This window comes from Coregonus clupeaformis, chromosome 1 (genome assembly GCF_020615455.1).
Source record: "Coregonus clupeaformis isolate EN_2021a chromosome 1, ASM2061545v1, whole genome shotgun sequence".
Lineage (NCBI taxonomy): Eukaryota > Metazoa > Chordata > Actinopteri > Salmoniformes > Salmonidae > Coregonus > Coregonus clupeaformis.
Genome location: NC_059192.1, coordinates 41,766,761 through 41,792,115, shown reverse-complemented (window position 1 = coordinate 41,792,115; position 25,355 = coordinate 41,766,761). Strand labels below are relative to the sequence as shown.

General features: G+C 40.4%; 2 protein-coding genes across 4 annotated transcripts in view; both read left to right on the top strand.

Annotated features, from left to right (window-relative positions):
• LOC121568845 (proto-oncogene tyrosine-protein kinase receptor Ret) overlaps positions 1-9,769 on the top strand; it is a 29,839-nt gene extending 20,070 nt beyond the window's left edge. The window contains exons 4-20 of one of the 2 annotated variants that reach the window (XM_041879301.2): positions 188-426; positions 533-728; positions 1,547-1,746; positions 2,008-2,299; positions 2,637-2,768; positions 2,900-3,010; positions 3,185-3,298; positions 3,488-3,744; positions 3,848-3,995; positions 4,179-4,286; positions 4,709-4,926; positions 5,189-5,311; positions 6,200-6,270; positions 6,466-6,603; positions 6,833-6,932; positions 7,485-7,632; positions 8,798-9,769. In XM_041879301.2, the coding sequence (XP_041735235.2) occupies positions 188-426; positions 533-728; positions 1,547-1,746; positions 2,008-2,299; positions 2,637-2,768; positions 2,900-3,010; positions 3,185-3,298; positions 3,488-3,744; positions 3,848-3,995; positions 4,179-4,286; positions 4,709-4,926; positions 5,189-5,311; positions 6,200-6,270; positions 6,466-6,603; positions 6,833-6,932; positions 7,485-7,632; positions 8,798-8,955 (2,753 nt within the window). In that variant the 3' untranslated portion in view covers positions 8,956-9,769. Of the gene's footprint in view, positions 1-187; positions 427-532; positions 729-1,546; positions 1,747-2,007; positions 2,300-2,636; positions 2,769-2,899; positions 3,011-3,184; positions 3,299-3,487; positions 3,745-3,847; positions 3,996-4,178; positions 4,287-4,708; positions 4,927-5,188; positions 5,312-6,199; positions 6,271-6,465; positions 6,604-6,832; positions 6,933-7,484; positions 8,293-8,797 lie in introns of those variants that run through there. The other variant, XM_041879310.2, reaches the window with a different exon arrangement.
• Positions 9,770-10,991: 1,222 nt separating this feature from the next.
• On the top strand, positions 10,992-22,042 carry LOC121568834 (chondroitin sulfate N-acetylgalactosaminyltransferase 2). Of its 2 annotated transcripts, none has more exons than XM_041879289.2 (8): positions 10,992-11,093; positions 16,503-17,215; positions 18,076-18,292; positions 18,382-18,483; positions 18,711-18,889; positions 19,074-19,168; positions 20,735-20,816; positions 20,924-22,042. In XM_041879289.2, exons 2-8 carry the CDS (start codon positions 16,564-16,566, stop codon positions 21,214-21,216), a joined length of 1,620 nt encoding a protein of 539 aa, XP_041735223.1. In that variant the 5' UTR covers positions 10,992-11,093; positions 16,503-16,563; the 3' UTR covers positions 21,217-22,042. The 2 variants fall into 2 exon arrangements, with proteins under 2 accessions (XP_041735223.1, XP_041735215.1); XM_041879281.2 differs by having other exon boundaries at positions 16,255-17,215.
• Positions 22,043-25,355: the final 3,313 nt, after the last annotated feature.

Sequence of the window (25,355 nt, the reverse complement as noted above, 5' to 3'; positions counted from 1 at the left end):
GCAGGTCCCTACTAACCTTGTATGGTGAGGTTACCCCATGTTCTTACTCTTATAGAAATATTTTTCGTTCCAATTGTCTTTTTCATTGCTGCTCCTGTCGCTCAGTGAATATGAAACTACAAAGTCTGGCAACATGAGACTAACATATATTGTTTACATCCCCTCTTCATGTTCCTTTTGGCTCTAGATGTTCCAGCCCCATTTGCTGTAAACGACAACACCACTGAGTTGGTAGTGACTGCTCCTTTGGACCGCGAGGAGAGAGAGATGTACAGTCCCATGCTGGTCTGCACAGTGCAGACTGACACAATGATAGAAAAGTTTTTTGTTACACTACATATCAACATCTACGACGAGGACGACAATGCACCGTATGTCAATGAAACAGACACAGAGGATGTGGTGCTTGAGTTTGATCGCATGGAGGTGACTTTATTTAACTTTGCATTGCTTTACTTTACTACCATACTGTATATCAGTATATTACTATAAATGTATAATTGATACCACTGTTGTTCTTGTTGTTTTTCAGGGAAGTTCTTTTGGCAATTTGTTTGTCTATGATAGAGACACAACCCCCAGGTATCCCAAAGACCAGAGTCAGAACAGATTTGTCGGAAATATGATGACCAATGACTCATGGATAAATGAGATGTTCACCATAGAACACTCTTTCAAAGAAGAGAAGGCCATTTTTGGCAACGTCCGAGGCACTGTTCATGAGTTCTGTGAGTTGTCCAGTTACACAATCTTAGGACTGGTTTCCCAGACACAGATTAAGCCTAGTTGCTTTCAGTGGTTTAAAGTACTTAAGTAAAAATACTTGAAAGTATTACTTAAGTCGTTTTTTGGGGTATCTGCACTTTACTTTACTATTTATATTTTTGACTACTTTTACTTTTACTTCACTACATTCCTAAAGAAAAGTATGTAGTTTTTACGCCACACATTTTCTGACACCCAAAAGTACTCATTACATTTTGAATGCTTAGCAGGACACGAAAATGGTCTAATTCACACACTTATCAAGAGAACATCCATGGTCATCCCTACTGGCTCTGATCTGGCGGACTCACTAAACACATGCTTTGGTTGTAAATGATGTCTGAGTATTGGAGCGTGCCCCTAGCTATTCGTAAATTTTTTAAAAACAAGAAAATGGTGCCGTCTGGTTTGCTTAATATAAGGAATTTGAAATGATTTATACTTTTACTTTTACTTTTGATACTTAAGTATATTTTAGCAATAACATTTACTTTTGATACTTAAGTACATTTAAAACCAATTACTTTTAGACTTGTACTCAAGTAGGATTTTACTGGGTGACTTTCACTTTTCCTTGAGTCATTTTCAATTAAGGTATCTTTACTTTTACTCAAGTACGACAATTGGGTACTTTTTCCACCACTGGTCGCTTTTCAGTCTACAACAATGTTTAATATGTGTCTGGGAAACTAGCCCTTAATGTGACAAACTTTCACAAAATCGACTCATTAAATAAACAACACTTCCCCCCTGTTCCCACCTCCCTTTGTGTGGTATCTAGGGCTTGCACTAAAGAAGCATTTGTCTGTAACCGAGAATAGGACCTTCCAGCTGGATTACCTGGTCAATGACACCACATACCCAGGTCCAGAGGGAACTGTGATGCTGCACTACAATATCACCATCTTACCTGTCCCCATCCGCTTCACCAATGTGACATACCTCTTCACCACAACACGTAGAGCTAATGTCTACGCCCAGGTACCTATTGTTCACATGCAGCCCTCTTTGCTTGAGAACAGGGATACTGCTAATAAAATGCTTATTAAGCAGACAACTCTTTTAAGATAATACTATTTAACTGTGGGGGATAAATGTGCTGAAATGCCATTAAAACAATCTGTGAGTTTTAGTAGGCTATTTGAAAGATCAGCAATATCCTAGACCACTGCCTAAGCTCTGTTTCAACCCAATATAACTGTAGCATTTTCCCTGTATGATTTATGTTCCTTCTCATTTTAGGTCGGTAGGATCTGTGTGGACAACTGCCTGAAGTTCCGGGGCATCAAAGTCATATACCGGCTAGCGGTAGCAGACAAGACAGACAAAAATGTGTCAGGTAACACACAGTCATGCTTCGCAGCGATTAGCATCGCACAGAGCTTCAAGGACATGGCTGGGGTGCTGTATGTGAACGACACAGTGGCTCTCCGCAGGCCAGAGTGCCAGGACCTGCAGTACGTGGTCATTGCTCAAGAGCAGCAGAATCAGCTGCAGGCTAGCACTCAGATCCTCATTGTGCTCGATAGCGATAGTAAGTACACTCCTGAGATAGTAAGTATTTTCCCAGCAATACTCAAGACAGATGCTTTTGGCCACAGAGATTACCATTGAATGAGTAATATGGCATCCATATTTGGAAGTCGTCAGATCTGTCTGACCTCCTGATATGGATGTCGTAGTATTTGTCCCTTTTTCAAGGCTCATTCCTCATAATATGAGACCTTTTGTTGTATACTTCTCTAGAATTATGAAAAAGCAGTAGTGTAGTAGAGACATACCTGATCCATAGCTTGGTTCAAGTCCGAGATCTTGCTTGACACAGTGAACATGTGTGTTGTCTTCATGAACTTTGTGTTTGTGTTGTGTAGTTGATAAGCAGGATCTAGAGGACCAGCAGTTCCTCTCCTGTGCAGAGGGGAGAAAGCGTGGGGACTGTGAGAACATCAGAGGCCTAGGGGCTACCACAGGGAGGTGCCAATGGAGACAGGGCTCTGAAAAAGGTATCCACACTGTACATAATTCGAATATTTGATGGGCACAGGAAATGATGCTATCCAGATATTGTTGGTTTCTTCTATCAATTAACTCTTTTTATTTTAACTAACTATTATATTTTTCCTCTATCTTTCAGGAATATCAGAAAGCTATTCCACCTGCTCCCCTGACCTCCACACGTGCCCTGATGGCTTTTGTGATGCAGTCGAAAGCAAAGACACGTCAATATGTCCTCAGGATTGCACAAGTAAGAAATGTCTCAATCTTTTGCAGTCATTTATATTTATCGACCTTCGTGAAAACGTATGTTTCTATACTTTCCACATTTTTCTGACAGTATTTCAAGTGGTTTTTCATTGTAAACCTTTTTTTAATTATTATTGTTGAATTCAATAGATTTAAATGTGTTTGTGTCTCTCAGTTGAACCTATTATCGGAGGTCATGAGGAGGGCATCATGTCTGGCATCAGAGCAGGCTATGGAACCTGCTACTGCTACTCTGAAAAATGCTTCTGTGAGAAGGATGATGTAGAGGGTGAGTTGTTCCCATGCATTGACCCATAATACCCCCCATATAGGTAATGAAACACCATTCCAAATAGAGATATTTCAAGATATGATCTTTCAATCAAAGCTGAAATTACAGTTTGCACTTTGTTGTCTAAGGATGGTTTACATGGTGTCTCTTTTTGACCCCTGACCCCTTCTACCCTGTCTGATCCAGAGGCCATGTGTGACGACGTCTGCAAGACCATCATTGCCACCGCCGTGCTGCTCTCCTTCATCGTCTCCATCCTCCTGTCCTCCTACTTCATCCATCGCTACCACAAGAACTCCCCCAAGCCCCCTATCGCCTCGGCTGAGATGACCTTCCGGCGGCCCGCACAGTCCTACCCCATCAGCTATTCTGCTAACAATGTGCGCCGTGGCTCGTTGGACTCTATGGAGAACCAAGTGGCCATTGACACCTTCAAAATACCTGTAAGGTCTTGGCTAATACGATGTTTGCCAAATTTCTGAAACGTTCCCAAAATTCCCAGCAACAGTGACGTTTTTTTAAAGTGTTGCTTAATTGCTTTAACAGGAGGATCCCAAATGGGAATTTCCACGCAAAAACCTGGTGCTGGGTAAAACCTTAGGAGAAGGGGAGTTTGGGAAGGTTGTCAAGGCGACTGCATTCCGGCTGAAAGGAAAGGCTGGCTACACTACAGTAGCTGTGAAAATGCTTAAAGGTAAGACTAGAGCAGACAATAGGAACAATTGTTGTCATGCAGTGAGTAAGTCCCTAGGTGTGTATACTGAATATACAGTAAAAGAGCCATTTTTATGATGTGACTTTTGGCCAGACCATGATCGATGTAAGGTGAAGTATTTTATGAAAGTATTTCATGATTCCCTCTTTTATTTTGCAACAGACCACGCCTCACATAGTGAACTGCGTGACCTCCTGTCAGAATTCACCTTACTGAAGCAAGTCAACCATCCACACGTCATCAAGATGTTCGGAGCTTGCAGCCAGGATGGTAAGGCTTCATACCCAACCACTCTGAGCCATTCTGGGGTCACGGACCAAAAAGGTTTAGGAACCCCTGTTCTATAGACTATCTATAGACTATCAGTAACATTTCAAATAACTACCTACTAACCCTAATCCACCATTGGAGGGTATCAATGTTGTTGACTGACTGTACCTTCACCAATGGAGATGTGTGTGACATGAGAATAATGCCTTCAGAGGCCCAGTCTGATCAAATTATACTCAAAGTCATCATGAGGTTGTTGTACAATAAATTGTGGACCCAGTTATTAATGAAAACATGATGTCCTTGCAATGCTTAACCTTCTGGTGTTATACCTGGTACATTTCTGATGCATCTTTCATTCAAAACACCCAGACACTGTCGGGCCAAGTGTGTGTTCTAAAGTGGTGTGTCTCTCCATCTAGGTCCAATGTACCTGATTGTAGAATATGCCAAATATGGGTCACTGCGCAACTTCCTGCGTGAGAGCCGAAAGGTAGGACCCAGCTACATGTCGGGCAACGATGCCAACCGCAACTCGAGCTACCTGGAGAACCCAGATGAGAGGGCACTCACCATGGGCGACCTGATCTCCTTCGCCTGGCAGATCTCCAGGGGTATGCAGTACCTGGCTGAAATGAAGGTGCCTGTATAGCAATTACTTTCAAAATATTCACTATTGGGCGAATCCTCACTTCCACTTAAGTCAAATGTTCAATTAGTCTCCAGTTGACATCAATGCATGACTCAGTGAAAATGGGACTGAACTGGAAGTTAGGATTCACCTGTAGTATGAATGCCATGCTAAACCTAGCTCAAGGTCAATGTGACTCAGTGTTTTGTAAAGAAAGGAGATGAGCTTGAGTGGCTGTAAGAAGCTTGTATTGACTAATGTCTTCCAATAGCTTGTTCACAGGGACCTCGCTGCAAGAAATGTCCTAGTTGCAGAGGGGCGTAAGATGAAGATTTCTGACTTTGGTTTGTCCCGGGATGTGTATGAGGAAGACTCTTATGTGAAGAGGAGCAAGGTAGGGATAATAATAATAATAATATGCCATTTAGCAGACGCTTTTATCCAAAGCGACTTACAGTCATGCGTGCATACATTTTTGTGTATGGGTGGTCCCGGGGATTGAACCCACTACCTTGGCGTTACAAGCGCCGTGCTCTACCAGCTGAGCTACAGATCCCAAATGTCAAGTACACAAGTACTTTTTAAAATAGTTTCTCTCAATTATATAGTTTTTTCGAAATTGTCTCAATTATTTTTTAATCTATTATAATTTTGTTAACACTTTATTTGGATACTCCATCTGTAGATGCTCTACAGCAGTGTTTCCCAAACTAGGGGTCGTGACATTTGAAAATGGGTCGCAAGAGAAACTTAAATAAATGTTACAAAATTGCGCTTGGTTCATAGAACCGGGGTTACGTCAGTAACCTCCGGTAGCCGCTAGATGTGGTTGTAATAAACAGAGTGGTTTCTGTTAAACATTGGCCGTTGATTACATCACTTTGTTTTACATGATGGGGTCGCAAACATTTTTGGATATCAAAATGGGGTCACGGACCAAAAACGTTTGGGAACCCATGCTCTACAGACTATCTACAGACTATCAGTGACATTTCAACTAACTATCTACTAACCCTAACCCTAGCTCTAACCCTAACCTTAACCCTTATCCTAACCCTAAACTTAACCCTTTCCCTAACCCTTATTCTAAACCTAACCCTAACCCGAACCGTAACCTTAGAAAGCAGTTGCTTATCAACAGATAGTTTTTGATAGTATGACCATCTGTAGAACATCTACAGATGGATAATCCAGACTATCCAGATAAAGTGTGACCAAACATTTCTTTAACAGAACTGACATCACAATTTCCATTTTCTTCTTTTTTGTCTCCTTTTTTCAGGGTCGAATCCCAGTTAAATGGATGGCAATAGAGTCCTTGTTTGATCACATTTACACAACACAAAGTGACGTGTGAGTACCTTGCACAATCAACTTAAAACATCTGTTATACATATGTCCATATCCATAACCAACAATGTTTGCATGATCAAAAACCAACCTACTCAATTGCACTCGGATAAACCATACAGCAAACATCAGAATCACTATTTCATCCATGCATTAGGTGGTGCTATTCATGTGGTGTTCTTCTCTGTCTCCTGCCAGCTGGTCCTTTGGTGTGCTGTTGTGGGAGATTGTGACACTGGGCGGAAACCCGTACCCAGGCATCGCCCCTGAACGCCTCTTTAACCTCCTCAAGACTGGCTACAGGATGGAGAAACCAGAGAACTGCACTGAGGAAATGTATGTGTGCCACTTTACTTTACCCCAGCTTCATTGTACCCACAGTAAAACTCACTGTAACTCTATTACACACTGATGGTAATGACATCCATGACTTGACAAACCAGCAGCAAATCCACCCCTATTTATTCTGATGTTGTAGTGATCTATTGTAAATTGTAGGTAAACCATCCCTTTAGTTAATTATTTGCTTCTGACCATAAGGTGGTGTATGAATGTGTTTCTGCAGGTATAATCTTATGCTTCGATGCTGGAAACAGGAGTCAGACAAAAGGCCCATATTTTCAGACATCAGCAAAGAACTGGAGAAGATGATGGTGAAAAACCGGGTAGGATCAAGCAAAACAACCAACACTCTTTCTCTGTCTAAAGTGGTCGTTACACTGTTCACTGGTAGTTACAGTACATATACAGTACACTGTTATAAATGGAGTAAACAACACATGATTAGTCTTATGTCCAACAATATGTTTAACCAATGTCTGGTGAACGTCCCCAAAATATGGCCCTGGGCAACATGTGCAAAACTTGTAATTACAAGTTAGCAGTTAGTTTTGTGTTGAGGTAAAGAGGCCAAATAGTGTAATTTAGGGGATGCCAAATACAGTGCAAAAATGTGAAGGATATGTTTAGGATTTGAAACAGAGTACTTTTAGTACTTTTTATCTCACACACAAGTAGGAAATATATTGCTCTAATATTTTCTGTTTCCTATCAAGTGTCTGTCATTGGACCTCTTACGCCAGTTAGCTACGATCATAACTATTTGTGAGGTTAAGTTAGGTCATAACTGCATGGTAGGATATGACTGTATTAGCATTATGCTCCACCTTCCTGTCGTTAGTGATTAGCCATATCAGGTGTTCCTCTCCTGTTGTCAGGATTACCTGGACCTGGCGGCATCCACGCCAGCCGACGCCCTGCTCTACGACGACGCCCTCTCCGAAGAGGACACACCCCTAGTGGACTGTAATAACGCCCCTCTCCCTCGAACCATTCCCTCCACATGGATTGAAAACAAGCTTTATGGTAGAATTTCCCATGCATTTACTCGATTTTAGAGACAGGACACACAAGCTCTCTTTTTGACATGTTGTGATTGTCTTCCTGTAGACCGTGTGTGACTGTGACCTAGGCATGCTTCCTGAAAAAGTCTCCCATTTCTTAGAAAATGAGAGTCAGTGGAAAAAGAGAATATTGTGTCTGATGATTACTATTTGGACCTGCTTCTGATGTACATGAAACCTGAACAAAATAACGACACATCTGTAAATAGTAAACATTTCTATAATAACATTCCCTTATTTAACATATTGTAATCCACATTCATTCCCACATATTTATATGATTATTAGGACACTCATCCATTTTGAATGACATAAACATTTTCAAAACACATTCCAACATTCCTAATTTTTTGTATTAATTTGGAAAATACTGTTCAAAAACAGTTTGACATTTGAAACAGGTCCTTGCTGAATTAATCATTATCTATTTCGTTTGGATTCCAAACTGTCTTAAGTTATCTGAATTGTTTGTGTGTATATAGGCTACATATTATTGCATATAGATTGTTTCTACAATGCTGAATAGAGAAACAGTAAGGCTTTTCAATTAAACTCTTGGCTAACATTGATAAACAATACTTTCTAAAAGTATGTCATAACAAATTCCCAAACAAATCCCACTGATACTAAGCACTTCCAGTTGATAGTTCATAAAAGTATTTAGCAATAAGATGGCTGCCAGTGACATAGTTACCATGAACAGACAGTAACTTGGTGTCCATGTGTCCTGTTACAGTGATGCAATTATTGTATCTGCTTTATATTGAGAAAACAATTATCAATGGTGCATGAGCCAAGGAAAACCTTTAGAGATCATGACATACATTACCAATAATGTACCAATAATTGTTGTGTTATTTTTCTTTTAATCGTATTTAATCAATCCAGTAAATTCTCAGTTAAACTGTACAGGAACTATGGACACCATTATTGTCTGTGATGTGATTTCTTCATATAATTCTAAATTGATAGCCTTATGTTCCTATGTCATAGTCAAACATCAGTCTATAATTCACTTCTGTCAAAAATGTAAAGGGGAAAAACTGAGTTTCTTTTTGAGAGCCTTACTGTCTGCACTCTACTTTTTCTTTACTCAGTGCAGAAAAATGATATGTTCTCATTTTTAGGCATGTCATACCCGAACTGGCCTGAGAAGAGCCCGGTACTGCTCAACAGACTTGATGCCACTAACCCAGTCTTTACAAGATATGCCAATGATAGTGTTTATGCAAACTGGATGGCTTTGCCTTCACCCGCAAAAATTGTGGACAAGCTGGATAGTTAAAAGCAAAAACTATTGTAGAAAATCACGATTCCTAAATGGGTAGATGTGTATATTTATATAAAAACTGTACATATACAATCTAAAGTTGGTTCCCTTTCATTTCTGTTGCACGGGTATTCTAAGTTAAAACTGGTGGATTTAAAAACTACATTTGCTGCAAAATGGCTGGAATTGCATAGACCTTGCTTCAAGCAGCTCTTCGGTATGTTAATCATTACCTCAAGGTCATGTTGGCCAAGTATCATTGCATGACCGTGTACCAGGTTGTATGTCAATGTTAATGTCTTTCAAGTGCCTGTGCCGCTTCTACGATAGCCTCTAATTAGTAGTATGCGACTCTGAAGATCTTGTTTCCAGCCAAGGAATTAAAGGGGACTTCTGTACCATCACCTGTCCTATAATGTAGTAGACCTGTAAGGTTAAGGTGGACAAAGAGTGGACACTGAGTTCATCCAGAAAAGCTGCAAAGTTTCTACTTGATAGGATCATGTTCCTTGTAATGTAAAAGCCACTTTTGTCATTCCCCTTTAACATTTCCAAGTATACTTGCCAAAGAAAATAAGAGAACCATGTTTAGTTGAATATGTTCTTTATTTTACACCAAAAGTATCAAAAGTGAGTGCTACTGTGTTGTTAGGACGTGAGACTATAAATATTAAATGTGGGAATGTCAAAACTGCAGCTCGCCATTTGATTCCTCATAATGGCAATCTTTGTGCAACAATTATCTATGATTTTGAAAACAAATTAGTGTTATTAATTGTTATGTTGTTATTACATGATTATGTTGCAATCAATAAAAAGTTCAAATATGTGCAGTCTATTTATATTTCACAGCCTCCCCTTCTCTCTTTCTCTCATCAGCTGTAATAATGTTATAAATAATAGAAGCACATTGTGAATTATCCTTCTATATTTCAAACAGGCAGAACATGACTTTTTTCAGTAAGGCATGCTTGGCAGAATTAGATTACCTTATTATTTAATAAAACATATTTTGTGTGTGTCTGTTAGTCTTTAAGATCGGTTTAATGTAGTAGTAGTTGTCATTGGAGGAGGGCAGGGAGGGAAGTCTCAATTCAAACAAGTCTAACCTGAACCTCAACTTTCCATGTGAACTTCCTAGACCTAGACTATGGTTGGGATGCCAAAGAATTATTAACCAGAACATGTGTGCAGCAAAACTGTATTATCATGATGGTAACTCAAGGTCTGCACAATATAACATTATTTTAGGGGATGTAAAATGGTTTCTGTGCCATAATGAACTCCTTGATTTGCCCTGACAGAAAGAGATTTAGCTTTTAATGACAGTCCTATCCAAGCATTTAATGAAGGATATTTACCACTGTTATTCAGTCTTTGTCATTCAGCCATTGTCTAGATAGAATAACATGACCTGACATACTGAACTTGCTGCCCAATGCTAGAGGTTATAGCCATCCCGTCATGCAACAACTATATTTGTTGGAGTAGATAAATGCACACCTTTCATGCTCCAAGAGATGATTTAGCTTATAAACTGTACAAACAAGGACACAATTGTTTCAGACGAAATCAAATTGTATGTCACATGCACTGAATACAACAGGTGTAGACTTTACTGTGAAATGATTATTTCCCAACTATGCAGAATAGAAAAAAGTGAAACATAAAAATAGTAACACAAGAGGTATAAAATACACAAGAATGAAGCTATATACAGGGAGTACCAGTGCCAGTACCCTATCACCGTGCAGGGGTTTGAGGTATTTGAGGTAGATATGTACATAATTGTATTTTCAGATGTTAAAAGTGGCCTGGAAGGGAATGGGAAATAAGGCTCCATCTAAATGCACTTGCTTTTATTACACTTTTAATTAACTTTAATAATTGATTGATTAACTTTAGTTGTCTTTTATTCAGTGCTGGTTGTGTCATGTCTTTCACTTGTGTTTTAAAACGTTTAGATGTTTATGAAGATTTCGCCTATTCCGCTCTGCAAATGTATGAACTTTTATTTTGAAGTAGCTACAGAAACGCCTTGGACGCCCGGAAGTATCGTTTTTTCGATCAGTCCACTTTGCTCCGTGGCGTTGTTTAGCATCCCTTTTGATGTTACTGCTTTTTATTCCTTGCAAGGAGGTCTGACTATATGAGTAAGTGTTTGCAAAAAATCTTATTTACTTTTCGAAGCAAATATTTGTTGATTATATAACTAGCTACACAACAATGCCACTGTACCAGCTCAAAGCAAGCCGTTGTTTACACGTATCTAGTAGGCGTTAGCTAGCTTCCCAGCTAGCCAACTCTGGTTCCCTTTGTAGTTTGGTTGTTAGCTACCTAGCCACAAGCTCATAGGCTCGGCTAACATTGTTGTGTAGTTTGTTAGCTAGCTATCTTCCTAGAGGTAGCAGTTACATAAGCAGACATTGCATTACCGTTTTCCTGGCAGCAGGATATTATGCTGGCAACACGATCGCGGAATTATTTTTCAAAATAATAGTCCCACTACAAAGACATCCTAAAGTTTGGGAAAGTCGATTTCTTTTTTGCACTCTAGTGCAATACAACTGTTTTTCACAGCATTGCAACCACCTTTGAAAAAATAAATTTTGATAATTTGACGTACTTTTAATATTGTAATATTTATATCAACATTTCTTTAGAAAGTTTACACCAATACTGGTATGTTGAAAGCTATTGTGTAGTGTTATTAATTGTTATGTAAAGAAATACACTTTTAATTAAATACAAATATATGTCATTGGAATTACTCAATCGTCTACAAAACTTAAAATTGGTCTATTGTGCTGGGCAACAGGTTTAATACAGTGCGCTGGTGACTCCTTACTCCACCCACTCCATTCACTGCAATGCAATTCACTGTATATGAAATACATATTGGCTTATAGTAAAAAAAACAAATATTTGTGCCGATGTAAATGTGGGGTTGGGAGTACTCAGTAGAGTCTATATATGGTGTCATTTCATGGGGCACTGAATAATATGGAGTGCTGATGTAGCAGCACAGATAGAACAATGAGACAGATATTTCACTGGATGTATAAATGTGAAGCATCCGCTTGGGGTTTCCACTCACTACCAAATATGGTAGTGAGAGGAAGCCCAGTGGCCGGCAGTGGGAGAAGATGGAACGAGATGGATTTTGGCCGTCATTCTGCAAATTTTCTCATCGATGAAACATTTGATCTCAATAAAGTTCTCTGTTCCCAAAACTAGAATATGTTACGAACAGAGTGGACAAAGTTTTGTAGACTTAACTCTTTGCCAAAGTTTAAAAAAAATTGCATTGTTCAGAAGGAGCGCAAAGACGAATTGAGTTATTGCACACGCGCACTTCACAGAGTAGGCATTCCCTAATGGAAATATGCAAATATATGTTAGAACGCACCAATAGAATCTCACTAGCTCGTGCTTGGCTCTGCCCACCACCTTGCTTGTTCTGCCCACTATGACTCACTTGTTCCCATTGGAAACAACAGGCTGTGGTCTATCTTGGGTTAGTTATCGAAATCTTTTGCTGCAGTGTAGCCATGTTCCTAACTCTGGGTCCAGCATTAGGTCTACCTGTTTGATCTATGCCCCAACCTGAAGAACCGTTCTGATCATTAGCATGTTCTACTTGTATGTTAATTGCTTTGATAGTTCCTGTCATACCAAACGTGATTCCTCACCATCATTGGGTGTGGTGACACCTTCTCCAAGTGAATTACCTGATAACACAAACTGTTTGGAATTATACCATTAATCTAAATCTTACACGGTTCACGGATCATAGGGTCTGACAGGAGGTGTTTTTAGGTCAAAAAAGAGCCTAAAATGTCCACTCATCTTCTCAAAAATTGTTTGTGATAGAAATGTAAAAAGCATGTCAAACATCCTTCCTCCTGATGAAGTTTATATGTGAGAATTACCTGAACAATCTGAGATACCAAATATATCTTCAGTCCACGCTCACATGGAATTGCCCTTATCATTTAAAGGGTCAATCAGCAGTTGCTACATCCATTTTTTGACTTATAAGTGAATGATATGTACCCATTGATTCTTAAAGAATGCAACTGATGAATGCCTTATGAGCTTATTTCAACTGTCATACCTAATCAGATCCCAAAATAAAAGTTTGTTTTACTCAAATTTTTGTAAAAAAAGTAAATGTAAACAAACAATATATAGCTGCAAAACATGGTTAAAACTATAAATGTGATATCATGGATGGTCAGTCCTTGTATCCATAGCTCTGTCTATGGATTTGAGAGTGGTACATTTCTCCAGCCCCATCCCTCAGCTTTTTACTGAAACAAGTGTTTCTACTTCTGATTGCTGCTTTAAATAAGACAGGACTTCTAATAAGACAAAGGCAAAGTAATAATAACTTGTATTTTCTTACAAATGACAATTGGAGAGATGGGCTATACGATCATGACTGTAAGTCGCTTTGGATAAAAGCGTCTGCTAAATGGCATATTATTATTATTTATTATCCATGAATTTAGGCATTTCCTAGTGAGCACATATTTTATGAGGAGGCAAAGAAAATGTTCACACAATCGCCAAAAACCAGAACACAGATTCCTGTGACTTTCAGTCCAAAACCCAAGTCCTAGAGGCTAAATATTTTATTTGTCAGGCCAAGCAATTTTTCTGATGCAATTTCTGGCACATGTTAAGGCTGGCCTTGGGCTGATTTAAATGTATAAAGCCTAGATGCAGCCAGCAATCAGCATTAGGTTAATTTAGGTTGTTAAGAAGTATGCCAGTCCATCATTGTTTTCATTGTGTCTTTGAAGCAGTTGGCTTCTCAACTAATCACCTACTTATAATCAGTACTTGGCAGCTCAGTTAGGCCAAGGCAAGTGTGCATGGAAGTCGGTAGAATGGAATGGCATTTTATTACACAATGGAAGCGAACAGGGTAAGCTAAAAAGTACTCCCAACACCACTTTTACGTCAGCACAAAGAATGATGACGTCACTAAATGACTAAAATGTTAAAATGTTAAAATATATATATATTTTTTTTAAATATAAGCCAATATATAATTCAAATACAGTGATTTGTGTTGTGGCCTATGGAATGGGTGTAGTAAAAGGTCAGCAATACTCTGTATTATTCAGTGCCCTCATGAAATAACACCATAAAGTATTCACACCCCTTGATTTTTACCACATTATGTTGTTTTACAAAATGGGATTTAATTGTAATTTTCTACACAAAATACTCTGTAATGTCAAAGTGGAAAAATTCTAACACTTGTAAAAAAAAAAAACATGAAAAAAAACCCACTAATATATATTGATTAGATAAGTATTCAACCCAGAGTCAATACATGTTAGAATCACCTTTGGCAGCGATTACAGCTGTGAGTCTTTCTGGTTAAGTATCTAAGATCTTTCCACTCCTGGATTGTGCAACATTATTATTTTCAAAATTCGTCAAGCTCTGTCAAATTGGTTGTTGATCATTGCTAGACAACCATTTTCAAGTCTTGCCATAGATTTTCAAGCAGATTTAAGTCAAAACTGTAACTCGGCCACTCAGAAACATTCACACAGTCTTCTTGGTAAACAACTCCAGTGTGTATTTGGCCTTGTGTTTTAGGTTATTGTCCTGCTGAAAGGTGAATTAATCTCCCAGTGTCTGGTGGAAAGCAGACTGAACCAGGTTTTCCTCTTGGATTTTGCCTGTGTTAACTCCATTCCGTTTCTTTTTTATCCTGAAAAACTCCCCAGTCTTTAACGATTACAAGCATACCAATAACATGATGCAGCCACCACTATGCTTGCAAATATGAGAGTGGTACTTCGTAATGTGTTGTATTGGATTTGCCCCAAACATAACATTTGTATTAATGACTAAAAGTAAATTGCTTTGACACATTTTTTGCAGTATGACTTTAGTGCCTTGTTGGAAACAGGATACATGTTTTGGAATATTTTTTTATTCTGTACAAGCTTCCTTCTTTTCTCTCTGTCAATTAGGTTAGTATTGTGGAGTAACTACAATGTTGTTGATTCATCCTCAGTTTTCTCCTATCACAGCCATTAAACTCTGCAACTGTTTTAAAGTCACCACTGGCCTCATGGTGAAATCCCTGAGCGGTTTCCTTCCTCTCTGGCAACTGAGTTAGGAAGGACACCTGTATCTTTGTAGTGACTGGGTGTATTGATACACCATCCAAAGTGTAATTAAAAACTTCACCATGCTCAAAGGGATATTCAATGTCTGTTTTTTAATTTTTACACATCAACCAATAGGTGCCCTTCTTTGCGAGGCATTGGAAAACCTCCTGGGTCTTTGTGGATGAATCTGTGTTTGAAATTCACTGCTCGACTGAGGGACATTAGATAATTGTATGTGTGGGGTATAGAGATGAGGTTGTAATAAAAACATTATGTTAAACACCATTATTGCACACAGAGTGAGTCCATGCAACTTATTATGTGACTTGTTAAGCATATTTTTACTCCTGAACTTATTTAGGCTTACCATATCAAAGGGTTTGAAAACGTATTGACCCAAGACATTTCAGCTTTTCATTTTTTATTAATTTGTAAAAATGTCGAAAAGCATAATTCCACTTTGACATTATGGGGTATTGTGTACACAGTGACAACACATCTCAACACATCTCAATTAAATACATTTTAAATTCAAGCTGTAACACAACAAAATGTGGAGAAAGTCAAGGAGTGTGAATAATTTCTGAAGGCATTGTAGATTCTTCAGACCCTACTGAGCACTCCCAACCCCACTTTTACATCTGCACAAATAATAGTTTGTTCACTATAATCCAATATTCTCAACATACCAGTCTGAACATTGTATTTTTCAATAGTGGTCTTAAAATGTTTTTTTTTAAATATCTATTTTTTTCCTCCATAAATTCCTTCTTGCATTTGCTTATAAGCACAAGAAAAGTCATAATTGATTAAAATGTAATCTCTTTTGAATTAGTTATCCACCTTGCAATGTTTTGAAATGCAGGCTTTTATTTTGAAGGTTACCATAAGAAAGTGACGTCATCGTTAGTCCTGCTAGCAGAATAGTAGTAGACATTGCTGCTTTGTATGACAAAGCCCTGAGATTGAGTCTTAAATAAAAATCACATTGAGGGAAAGTGGTTCAGAAGAAAGTATATTCTAGTTAGCTCGTAGTACCTAGTAAAACATCATGAAACTCAAGTTCCTCTTGAAATCATAGCTAGGTCAACATTGCATTTATTGGACCAGCATTTATTTTCTTGAATAATTTTTTGTCAGCATATTGATGACTGATTTGCATTTTCTTCTAAAGGTTCTAAATACACACTGATGGAAGATATGAAAATGGATTCCACTCACAATGTAACTCCCCATCAAACAAGACACACCAGAAGTGTTCCTGACTTTATCTGAATGATGTGACATGAATGAACAAAATAGCTTTTTATAGCTGCACTCGAACAAATGTCCAACTTGAGTTGTTAATCTAACTTGTTAATTAAAGGGAACTTTTTAACAATCCTAGAATATGCATTGGACCTAATTCTGTCCATCTTAAAGTAGATTTACCTGACGTGAAGGGAAATGCAGACTTGTCGCCCATAGACCGCATGCGAGTGTGATGCCCAGGCGAAGCTTGCCGCTGCAGGGCCGGATGCGCTGGATGCTCCTGGGGCTCTTCCTGCTGCTGGTCCTCCTCCTCTTTGCTTACCTGCTGGAGTGCACTCCCCCAGCTGATGTCAGCCTGGTCCTGCCTGGCCTGGGAGGGGAGTCCCATGGAAAGGAGTACTACCAGGCACTGCTGCAAGAGCAGGAGGAGCGGCACCTAAGCCGCGCCGTCAGCCTCAAGCGGCAGATTGCCCAGCTCAAGCAGGAGCTCCAGGAGATGAGTGAGAAGCTCAAGGTCCTCCAGGACAGAAAGGAAGGTCCCGGGGTCCAGGGGCTGGTTGAGACCAAGGACCAGGAGCCTGGGGATCTCCTTGAGTTCCTCCACTCCCAGATCGACAAAGCCGAGGTGAACACTGGAGCACGGCTGCCCAGCGAGTACGCCCTGGTCCCCTTCGAGAGCTTCACCTCTAGTAAGGTGTATCAGCTGGAGATGGGGCTGACCAGGCACCCAGAGGAGAAGCCTGTGCGGAAGGACCGCAGGGATGAGCTGGTGGAGGTCATTGAGGCAGCCCTGGACGTCATAAACAACCCTGACGAGGAGGATGGCCAGGAGGATGATGTGCCCATGCAGAGGCAGACCTACACCGAGAGCCACTTTACTGAGGGTAAGAGCGCTATACTGGGGTAATGTATAACAGTGGTTCTCAACTTGATCCTCGGGCCCCCCCCCAGCCACTCCACATATGATTTATTCCACTACTAGCATGGCTGATTTAATTATGGGTCTGATGATAAATTGACCAATTGAATCAGATGTGCTAGTGCTGCCAAATACACTGAGTGTACAAAACATTAGGAACACCTGCTCTTTCTATGACAGACTGATCAGGTGAAAGCTAGGATCCCTTATTGATGTCACTTGTTAAATCCACTTCAATCAGTGTAGATGAAGGGGAGGAGACAGGTTAAAGAAGGATTTTTAAGCCTTGAGACAATTGAGACATGGATTGTGTATGTGTGCCATTCAGAGGGTGAATGGGCAAGACAAAAAATGTAAGTGCCTTTGAACGGGGTATGGTAGTAGGTGCCAGGCACACCGGTTTGAGTGTGTCAAGAACTGCAACGCTGCTGGGTTTTTCAAGCTCAACGGTTTCCCGTGTGTATCAAGAATGATCCACCACCCAAAGGACATCCAGCCAACTTGACACAACTGTGGGAAGCATTGGTGTCAACATGGGCCAGCTTCTCTATGGAACGCTTTCGACACCTTGTAGCATCCATGCCCCAACGAATTGAGGCTGTTCTGAGGGCAAAAGGGGGTGCAACTCAATATTAGGAAGGTGTTCCTAATGTTTTGTACACTCAGTGTATGTGGAGGGGCTGAGGGCCAGCATGGGAACCCCTGATGCAGATCACTATCTGCTTGTTTAATGCCTGCAAAAAATTATGTAATCTAGCCTGTAAAGTTTAACAATATTTGTTCCCTATGTTTGACAAAACTGATGTTTACCCTTTATGTGGGCAGGGCTATACAGAACAGAACGGGACAAAGGCACACTCTACGAGCTCTTCTTTGCAAAAGCGGACTCCGACAACTTCCGCCATGTCACTCTTTTCCGTCCTTTTGGTCCTTTAATGAAAGTCAGGAGCACGTCAGTAGAAACGTCCGGAGTCATCATCAATATCATTGTACCATTGGCAGGCAGAACAGAGGCATTCTCACAGTTCCTACACAACTTCAGGTCAGTGGTGGTGAGTCATGTGAAAAGGGCAATATGCAGCCTACGCCGAGTATTTGTGAAGATTGATTTAACACTTTTTTTGTTTGCAGGGAAGTTTGCATAGAACACGATAGGCGAGTGCATCTTACAGTGGTCTACTTTGGACAAGAGGGCTTACAAGAGGTGAAGTCTTATTTGGAAAAAATGTCCAGGTTTGTTTTGTCTTTTAATATGAAAGAAAGGATTTCTGGGATTTTACTGCTGTACATTTCTCACTTGTCCATATGTTATTTTCTAGTCAAGACGTCTAAAGGAAGGAATCTACCCAATGTTTTGAGTTGCTTGGTTGAGTGTGACTGGTTGTTACCGCTGGCTCTATAGAAAAGGGAGTTTCGGGCTCAAACAACACCTCTATTAAAATGGCATTGTTGGTTTGTAGGGAGGCAAGCTTTTCCAACTACACACTTATCCCAGTGGATGAGGAGTTTTCCAGGGGCAGGGGTCTGGACATCGGTGCCCATGCCTGGAAGAAGGGTGACGTGTTGATGTTCTTCTGTGATGTGGATATCTACTTCACACTGGACTATCTCAACACCTGCCGTCTTCACACCCATCCAAGTAGGTGCCTTCTACCAAAACATTGTAGCCTACACATTCATGTTTCCTAACTTCAAATTATGAGTACTTAATGCAGGCAGTGTGTGACTTTTTTCTAAATGTGTACTATTGGCATTTTGGATGTAATTTGTACCAAAATATACTGTATGCAAAACCCCTCCCTTTTTGTGTTTTCTTCTTGTAGACAAGAGAGTCTTTTATCCGGTGGTGTTCAGTTTGTATAATCCTGCCATAGTCTACGGGAATCTGGAGCTGGCTCCCCCCATTGAAAGTCAACTTGTAAGTACCTGAAGATGTCAGTCAAAAGTTTGGACACACCTACTCATTCAAGGGTTTTTCTTTATTTGTACTATTTTCTACATTGTAGAATAATAGTGAAGACATCAAAACTATGAAATAACACATATGGAATCATGTACATTTTATATTTGAGATTATTCAAAGTAGCCACCTTTTGCCTTGATGACAGCTTTGCACACTCTTGGCATTCTCTCAACCAGCTTCATGAGGAATGATTTTCCAACAGTCTTGAAGGAGTTCCCACATATGCTGAGCACTTGCTGGCTGCTTTTCCTTCACTCTGCGGTCCAACTCATCCCAAACCATCTCAATTGGGTTGAGGTCGGGGGATTGTGGAGGCCAGGTCATCTGATGCAGCATTCCATCACTCTCCTTGGTCAAATAGCCCTTACACAGCCTGGAGGTGTGTTTTGGGTCATTGTCCTGTTGAAAAACAAATGAACATACCAAGATGGGATGGCGTATCGCTGCAGAATGCTGTGGTAGCCATGCTGGCTAAGTGTGCCTTGAATTCGAAATAAATCAGTGTCACCAGCAAAGCACACCCACACCATCACACCTCCTCCTCCATGCTTCATGGTGGGAACCACACATGCAGAGATAATCTGTTCACCTACTCTGCGTCTCACAAGGACACAGCGGTTGGAACCAAAAATCTCAAATTTGGACTCATCAGACCAAAGGACAGATTTTCACCGGTCTAATGTCCATTGCTCGTGTTTCTTGGCCCAAGCAAGTCTCTTCTTATTATTGCTGTCCTTTAGTAGTGGTTTCTTTGCAGCAATTCGACCACGAAGGCCTGATTCACGCAGTCTCCTCTGAACAGTTGATGTTGAGATGTGTCTGTTACTTGAACTCTGTGAAGCATTTATTTGGGCTGCAATCTAAGGTGCAGTTAACTCTAATGAACTTATCCTCTGCAGCAGAGGTAACTCTGGGTCTTCCTTTCCTGTGGCGGTCCTCATGAAAGCCAGTTTCATCATAGTGCTTGATGGTTTTTGCGACTGCACTTGAAGAAACGTTTAAAGTTCTTGACATTTTCCGGATTGACTGACCTTCATGTCTTAAAGTTGTTGTTGTTGCCATAATATGGACTTGGTCTTTTACCAAATAGGGCTATCTTCTGTATACCCCCCCTACCTTGTCACAACACAACTGATTGGCTCAAATGCATCAAGAAGGAAAGAAATTCCACACATTAATTTTTAACAAGGCACACCTGTTAATTGAAAGCATTCCAGGTGACTACCTCATGAAGCTAGAATGCCAAGTGTGCATAGCTGTCATCAAGGCAAAGGGTGGCTATTTGAAGAATCTCAATATAAAATATATTTGTTTAACACTTTTTTGGTTACTACATGATTCCATATGTGTTATTTCTATGTCTTCACTATTATTCTACAATGTAGAAAATAGTAAAAATAAAGAAAAACCCTGGAATGTGTAGGTGTGTCCAAAGTTTTGACTGGTACTGTATATTTATTTAATTGTTACTCAATGTTGACATTAGTCAACTCGCCAATGACGAGTGTCCATTCCGTAAAGATTCACAAGAAAGATGCTGGATTCTGGAGAGATTTTGGCTTTGGAATGACGTGTCAGTACCGCTCGGACTTCCTCAGTATAGGTAAGCAGTGTTGACTGATAAATATTGTTATGTGTGTTTGCTACATATTTTTACTGTGACAATTCTATAAACAAGAGATCTTACTACCCCTCAATTGTATTTTCTAGGAGGTTTTGACCTGGAAGTGAAAGGTTGGGGTGTGGAAGATGTCCACTTGTACAGGAAGTACCTGCGGAGCGACCTGATCGTGACGCGTACGCCAGTATCCGGCCTCTTCCACCTGTGGCACGAGAAGCAGTGTGCAGACGAGCTGACTCCAGAACAGTATCGCATGTGCATCCAGTCCAAAGCCATGAACGAGGCGTCCCATTCCCACCTGGGCATGCTGGTGTTCCGCGAGGAGATCGAGAATCACCTCCGCAAGCAAGCCTATAAGACCCAGAGCAATACTGAAAACTGAATAATGCCATCTTGGGTACTCTAAATCAGAACTCCTGGCTTAAAAAAATAAGAAAATAATACAAGAACTGAAGTACACTCATATGTCGTTACTAACATGATTAAAATGCACTATACAGAAGACCAGTTTACACACAATCCAGTTACATTTCACAGCTCAGCTGAAGACACCTATGAATGTACAAAAATGGATGTTAGTAAATGTGAAGCGTCAACTTAAACATTTCAAGAGACTGAGAATGGCACTACCTGCGTCAACAACACAAAAAGGCTGATGGAACGACTTTGAAGCTGGGGAAACTCGCATAACGTATCATTAGAAAGTCAAGGCAATGTTCTTGCCTGTGAGGTCAGGCAATCAATGGACAGTGTTTTTTTATCGCTACTATAACCTGTTGTCTCTACAGCCATATTGTTTAATTTATGTAATAATGTTAAGCTTGGTTTAAAGTTGTACAGTGATTTAAAAAAGGGACCTTTTTGTGTTAGAATACGATTTGTTCAAAGGAACAATCAGTCAGAGGCAGTGTTTATCAGCATCGAAGAAGATGGTTTATCCTATCAGCTTTTATTTGTTTATTTGGGAAATGTCTCAAAATCTACAGTTCGGACTGGATTGAGATTGAAGAAGCAACTGAAACAAAGCTTTGCAAGCATGCAGCACATTCATATTTTGCACAAGTGTCAAATTATTCAGACATTTCTTGATTTATTCTCCGAGGATGATTCACAGTATTAGACTTGCCTTTCATTAAGTTGAACCTTGCAGACACTCAATGCCAGTTAAATCTTGAATGGAATAATGTATAAATACTTTTTTTCTATAATGTTTTGCAGCCAGGGCTTATTAGATTTTAGTCATTTAGCAGACACTCTTATCCAGAGCGACTTATAGGAGCAATTAGTGTTAAGTGCCTTGCACATTGACAGATTTTTCACCTAGTCGGCTCGGGGATTAGAACCAGCGACCTTTCGGTTACTGGCACAACGCTCTTAACCACTAAGCTACCTGCCGCCCCGTACTTTTCTAAATATGTGCCTATTAACTGGAGATGAGGATATTAAAGATACACTATATATACAAAAGTATGTGGACACCCCTTCAAATTAGTGGATTTGGCTATTTCAGCCACACCCATTGCTGACAGGTGTATAAAAATCGAGCACACCGCCATGCAATCTCCATAGACAAACATTGGCAGTAGAATGGTCTTAATGAAGAGCTCAGTGATGCCCCCAGGCACAAGGCGAGGTCCATACAGAAATGGTTTGTCGAGATCAGTGTAGAAGAACTTGACTGGCCTGCACAGAGCCCTGACCTCAACTCCATCGAACACCTTTGGGATGAATTGGAAAGCCAACTGCGAGCCAGGCCTAATCGCCCCCAACATCAGTGCCCGACCTCACTAATGCTCGTGGCTGAATGGAAGCAAGTCCCCGCAGCAATGTTCCAACATCTAGTGGAAAGCCTTCCCAGAAGAGTGGTGGATGTTATAGCAGCAAAAAGGGGGGGGGACCAACTCCATATTAATGCCCATGATTTTGGAATAAGATGTTCAACAAGCAGGTGTTCACATACTTTTGGTCATGTAGTGTACTAAATAGCCCTCCTCCTGAGGCTATTGATACAGTTATGAAGATGAGACAATGTTTGCAGCCATTCATATCGGCATCATGCCATACTTGAATGTTTTGAAATGGTCTAATCTTTATTGATAAAAAAAATACCATGAACTACCCATTCCAGTGTTAAAAATTAGAAATGGTAGTTTAGGCTTACATATAAAGTAGAGCAAGCAAAATGTTGGGACTTATTTTTGTGATTTCAAATGGATAGTTGGTAACAGGGTTCCAAACGTACCGAATTTAACGACCGATTGAAAAACGTGATTATGGTGGCCCAGGGGGCAGTTATATATGGTGTGCTGCACGAATTTGCGATTTCAGATCGTCACACCAATCCATATTGATCAGGTCACACCCACCAAACGGGAGCAAACGTCTGTCAAAGGCTGGAGAAACGTGTCATTCAGTACAAACCGTCACGCAATGTAGCAAATGTTGAAGCGAACTGAACGCAGGTTACACAGTAACTTTTTTGTATCACACAAGTCCTCATGACAGCCTTTGATTTTCGGTTTCAATTTATTATTATTTATTTTTTTACATTAAATGCATTAAGAAATAACGAGATTAAAATGATTAGAGCATTTTAATACAAATTACAAAGCCAAAAATATATCAGGCAGTATGAGCCAGCCAGCCAGACAATCATCTACAGTTCTCTTTTCTCCCGTAACGTTACTGTCTTTAGTCGTCGTATTAGGCTAGGCTAGCCTGCCCAAGTATGCTGCAGAGCTGTCGGACAATCATTTTTCTAGTGTTGTGTCGAGTAAACGTTGCTAATTATGCTGTGAAACCAAGGAGTCCGCTTATACTGTACTTTGAATATACGTTTTATTTATATCACAAGATTTCAGCATAAGTTTACAGACATCTGCAGCATCTGGAGAACAGTGTCCCAAAATAATATGTCTGTTCTGATCTTCTTTGTCTCAAACCAAGTATTTATAATCTTTACCAGGATATGGGTGGTTTCCTATACTGACCAATCACCTGTCTCCACACAACAGACTTCCTCTGTTCTATGGGGTGTCCCTCTAAAACTGCTCCCCCTAAAACTGAATAAACATCCTCTCAGGTTCCACTTTGAAAACATTAGCAAAGTCATAATTCCTCAGACACTACACTAGTTTTTAAAAAGTAGTTAACGCATACTTTTACGAACAGTCTCCATCCCTCTCTCTCATCGTTATGTTGTGTACATTCCTCTCTCTCGCGGCGGTTTATGCGGTCTGTGTGTATCTAACCTAACATAGCAGGCATAAAAGTGTATACATCTCTGTCCGAGCCGGAAAAAAACATGCGCAATGGATTATGGTCATTGCAGTTACTTATCACGTTTGTGCATTGAACTATGTTGAATGGTTGAGGAATTTCAGCAGTGCGCGTGTTCAACAGTTGGCTTAGTTTTTTTACCCCTTTGGAATCTTGTTTGGTCGGGAGCTAGCGGTACTGGGCAGGTAGGCACAGCTGTGCTGTGAATTGGTCAGAGATGGTTGGAGATAATGATGGAGAAGAAAGTGAAGCAAGTATGGAACATAGCGGTACAAATAAAGGAGGGAGTAAGAAAGAGAAAAAGAAAGCAAGAGCGAAAGGGAGTAGGGATATGAAGGGGAGCGAGAGGTCTATGGAGGCAGAAAAGGAAGTATGAGGAGAGCAACCTAGCTTCCAACGCTAGCGGAAGTTCGGAGGTAGAAAGTGCAGAGGAAGGGCAAGATAAGACGCGAGGGGAACATGGAGGTGAGGAGGAGCATAAAGTGATTCTAAAGTTTAGGGAGGAAGGGGGGAGTTGGGGCGATGAGTCCGATAAGGTTGACGGCTGTGATAAAAGAGTTGACTGGGAAGTTGTCAATGATGAAGTGTTAAGAGATGGGAGCTTGTTGGTGTTCTGTAAGGACATGGCGCAGAGGGAAAAAGCTCTCCGAGTGAAGCAAATAGCGAAGTGTAAAGTGGAGTGGAGCAGCTGGACTGATCAAGCAGGTAAGCAGTGGATTAAAGGGGTGATAACAGGAGTGCCGGTGAGTGTTATCACGAAAGAGGTAAGGGACAATTTGAGAGGAGGCGTTCTAGTGAATGTACAAAGATTGCAAGTAACAAGGGGTGGAGTTAGGGTAGATAGCACGTCTATTCTGTTACATTTCAAGGACCGGATACTGCCAAATAAAGTAACAATAGGATATATGAGTTATTATGTGAGGGCTTATGTACCGAAGCGTTTAAGATGTTATAAATGCCAGAGGTTTGGGCACCTTCATAAAGCAAGGAATTCCCTACAAGATGATAGGCAAAGGTATTGAACAGAAAAATGTGGAGGTGGAGGTGTGGCTGAGAGGAGGGGTGCTAGTGGTAGTGAACTACTATAATCTGTGTCAGATATTGGACATGGAAGTGCTGGAGAGGGTGGAGGGCCAGGAAAGAAGTAAGGTAATGTGGTGTGGAGTGGAAATGGCCAAGTGATGGAAAATTTGATAGAAAATAAAGATCTGGTGTGCCTGAATGATGGCAGAGGGACCAGGA

Coding starts and splice junctions, on each gene's coding strand:
- LOC121568834 (XM_041879289.2), top strand. CDS start 16,564: ATGCCCAGGCGAAGCTTGCCGCTGCAGGGCCGGATGCGCTGGATGCTC. Junction 18,293..18,381: donor CAGTTCCTACACAACTTCAG/GTCAGTGGTGGT, acceptor TTTTGTTTGCAG/GGAAGTTTGCATAGAACACG. Junction 18,890..19,073: donor CCGTCTTCACACCCATCCAA/GTAGGTGCCTTC, acceptor TTCTTCTTGTAG/ACAAGAGAGTCTTTTATCCG.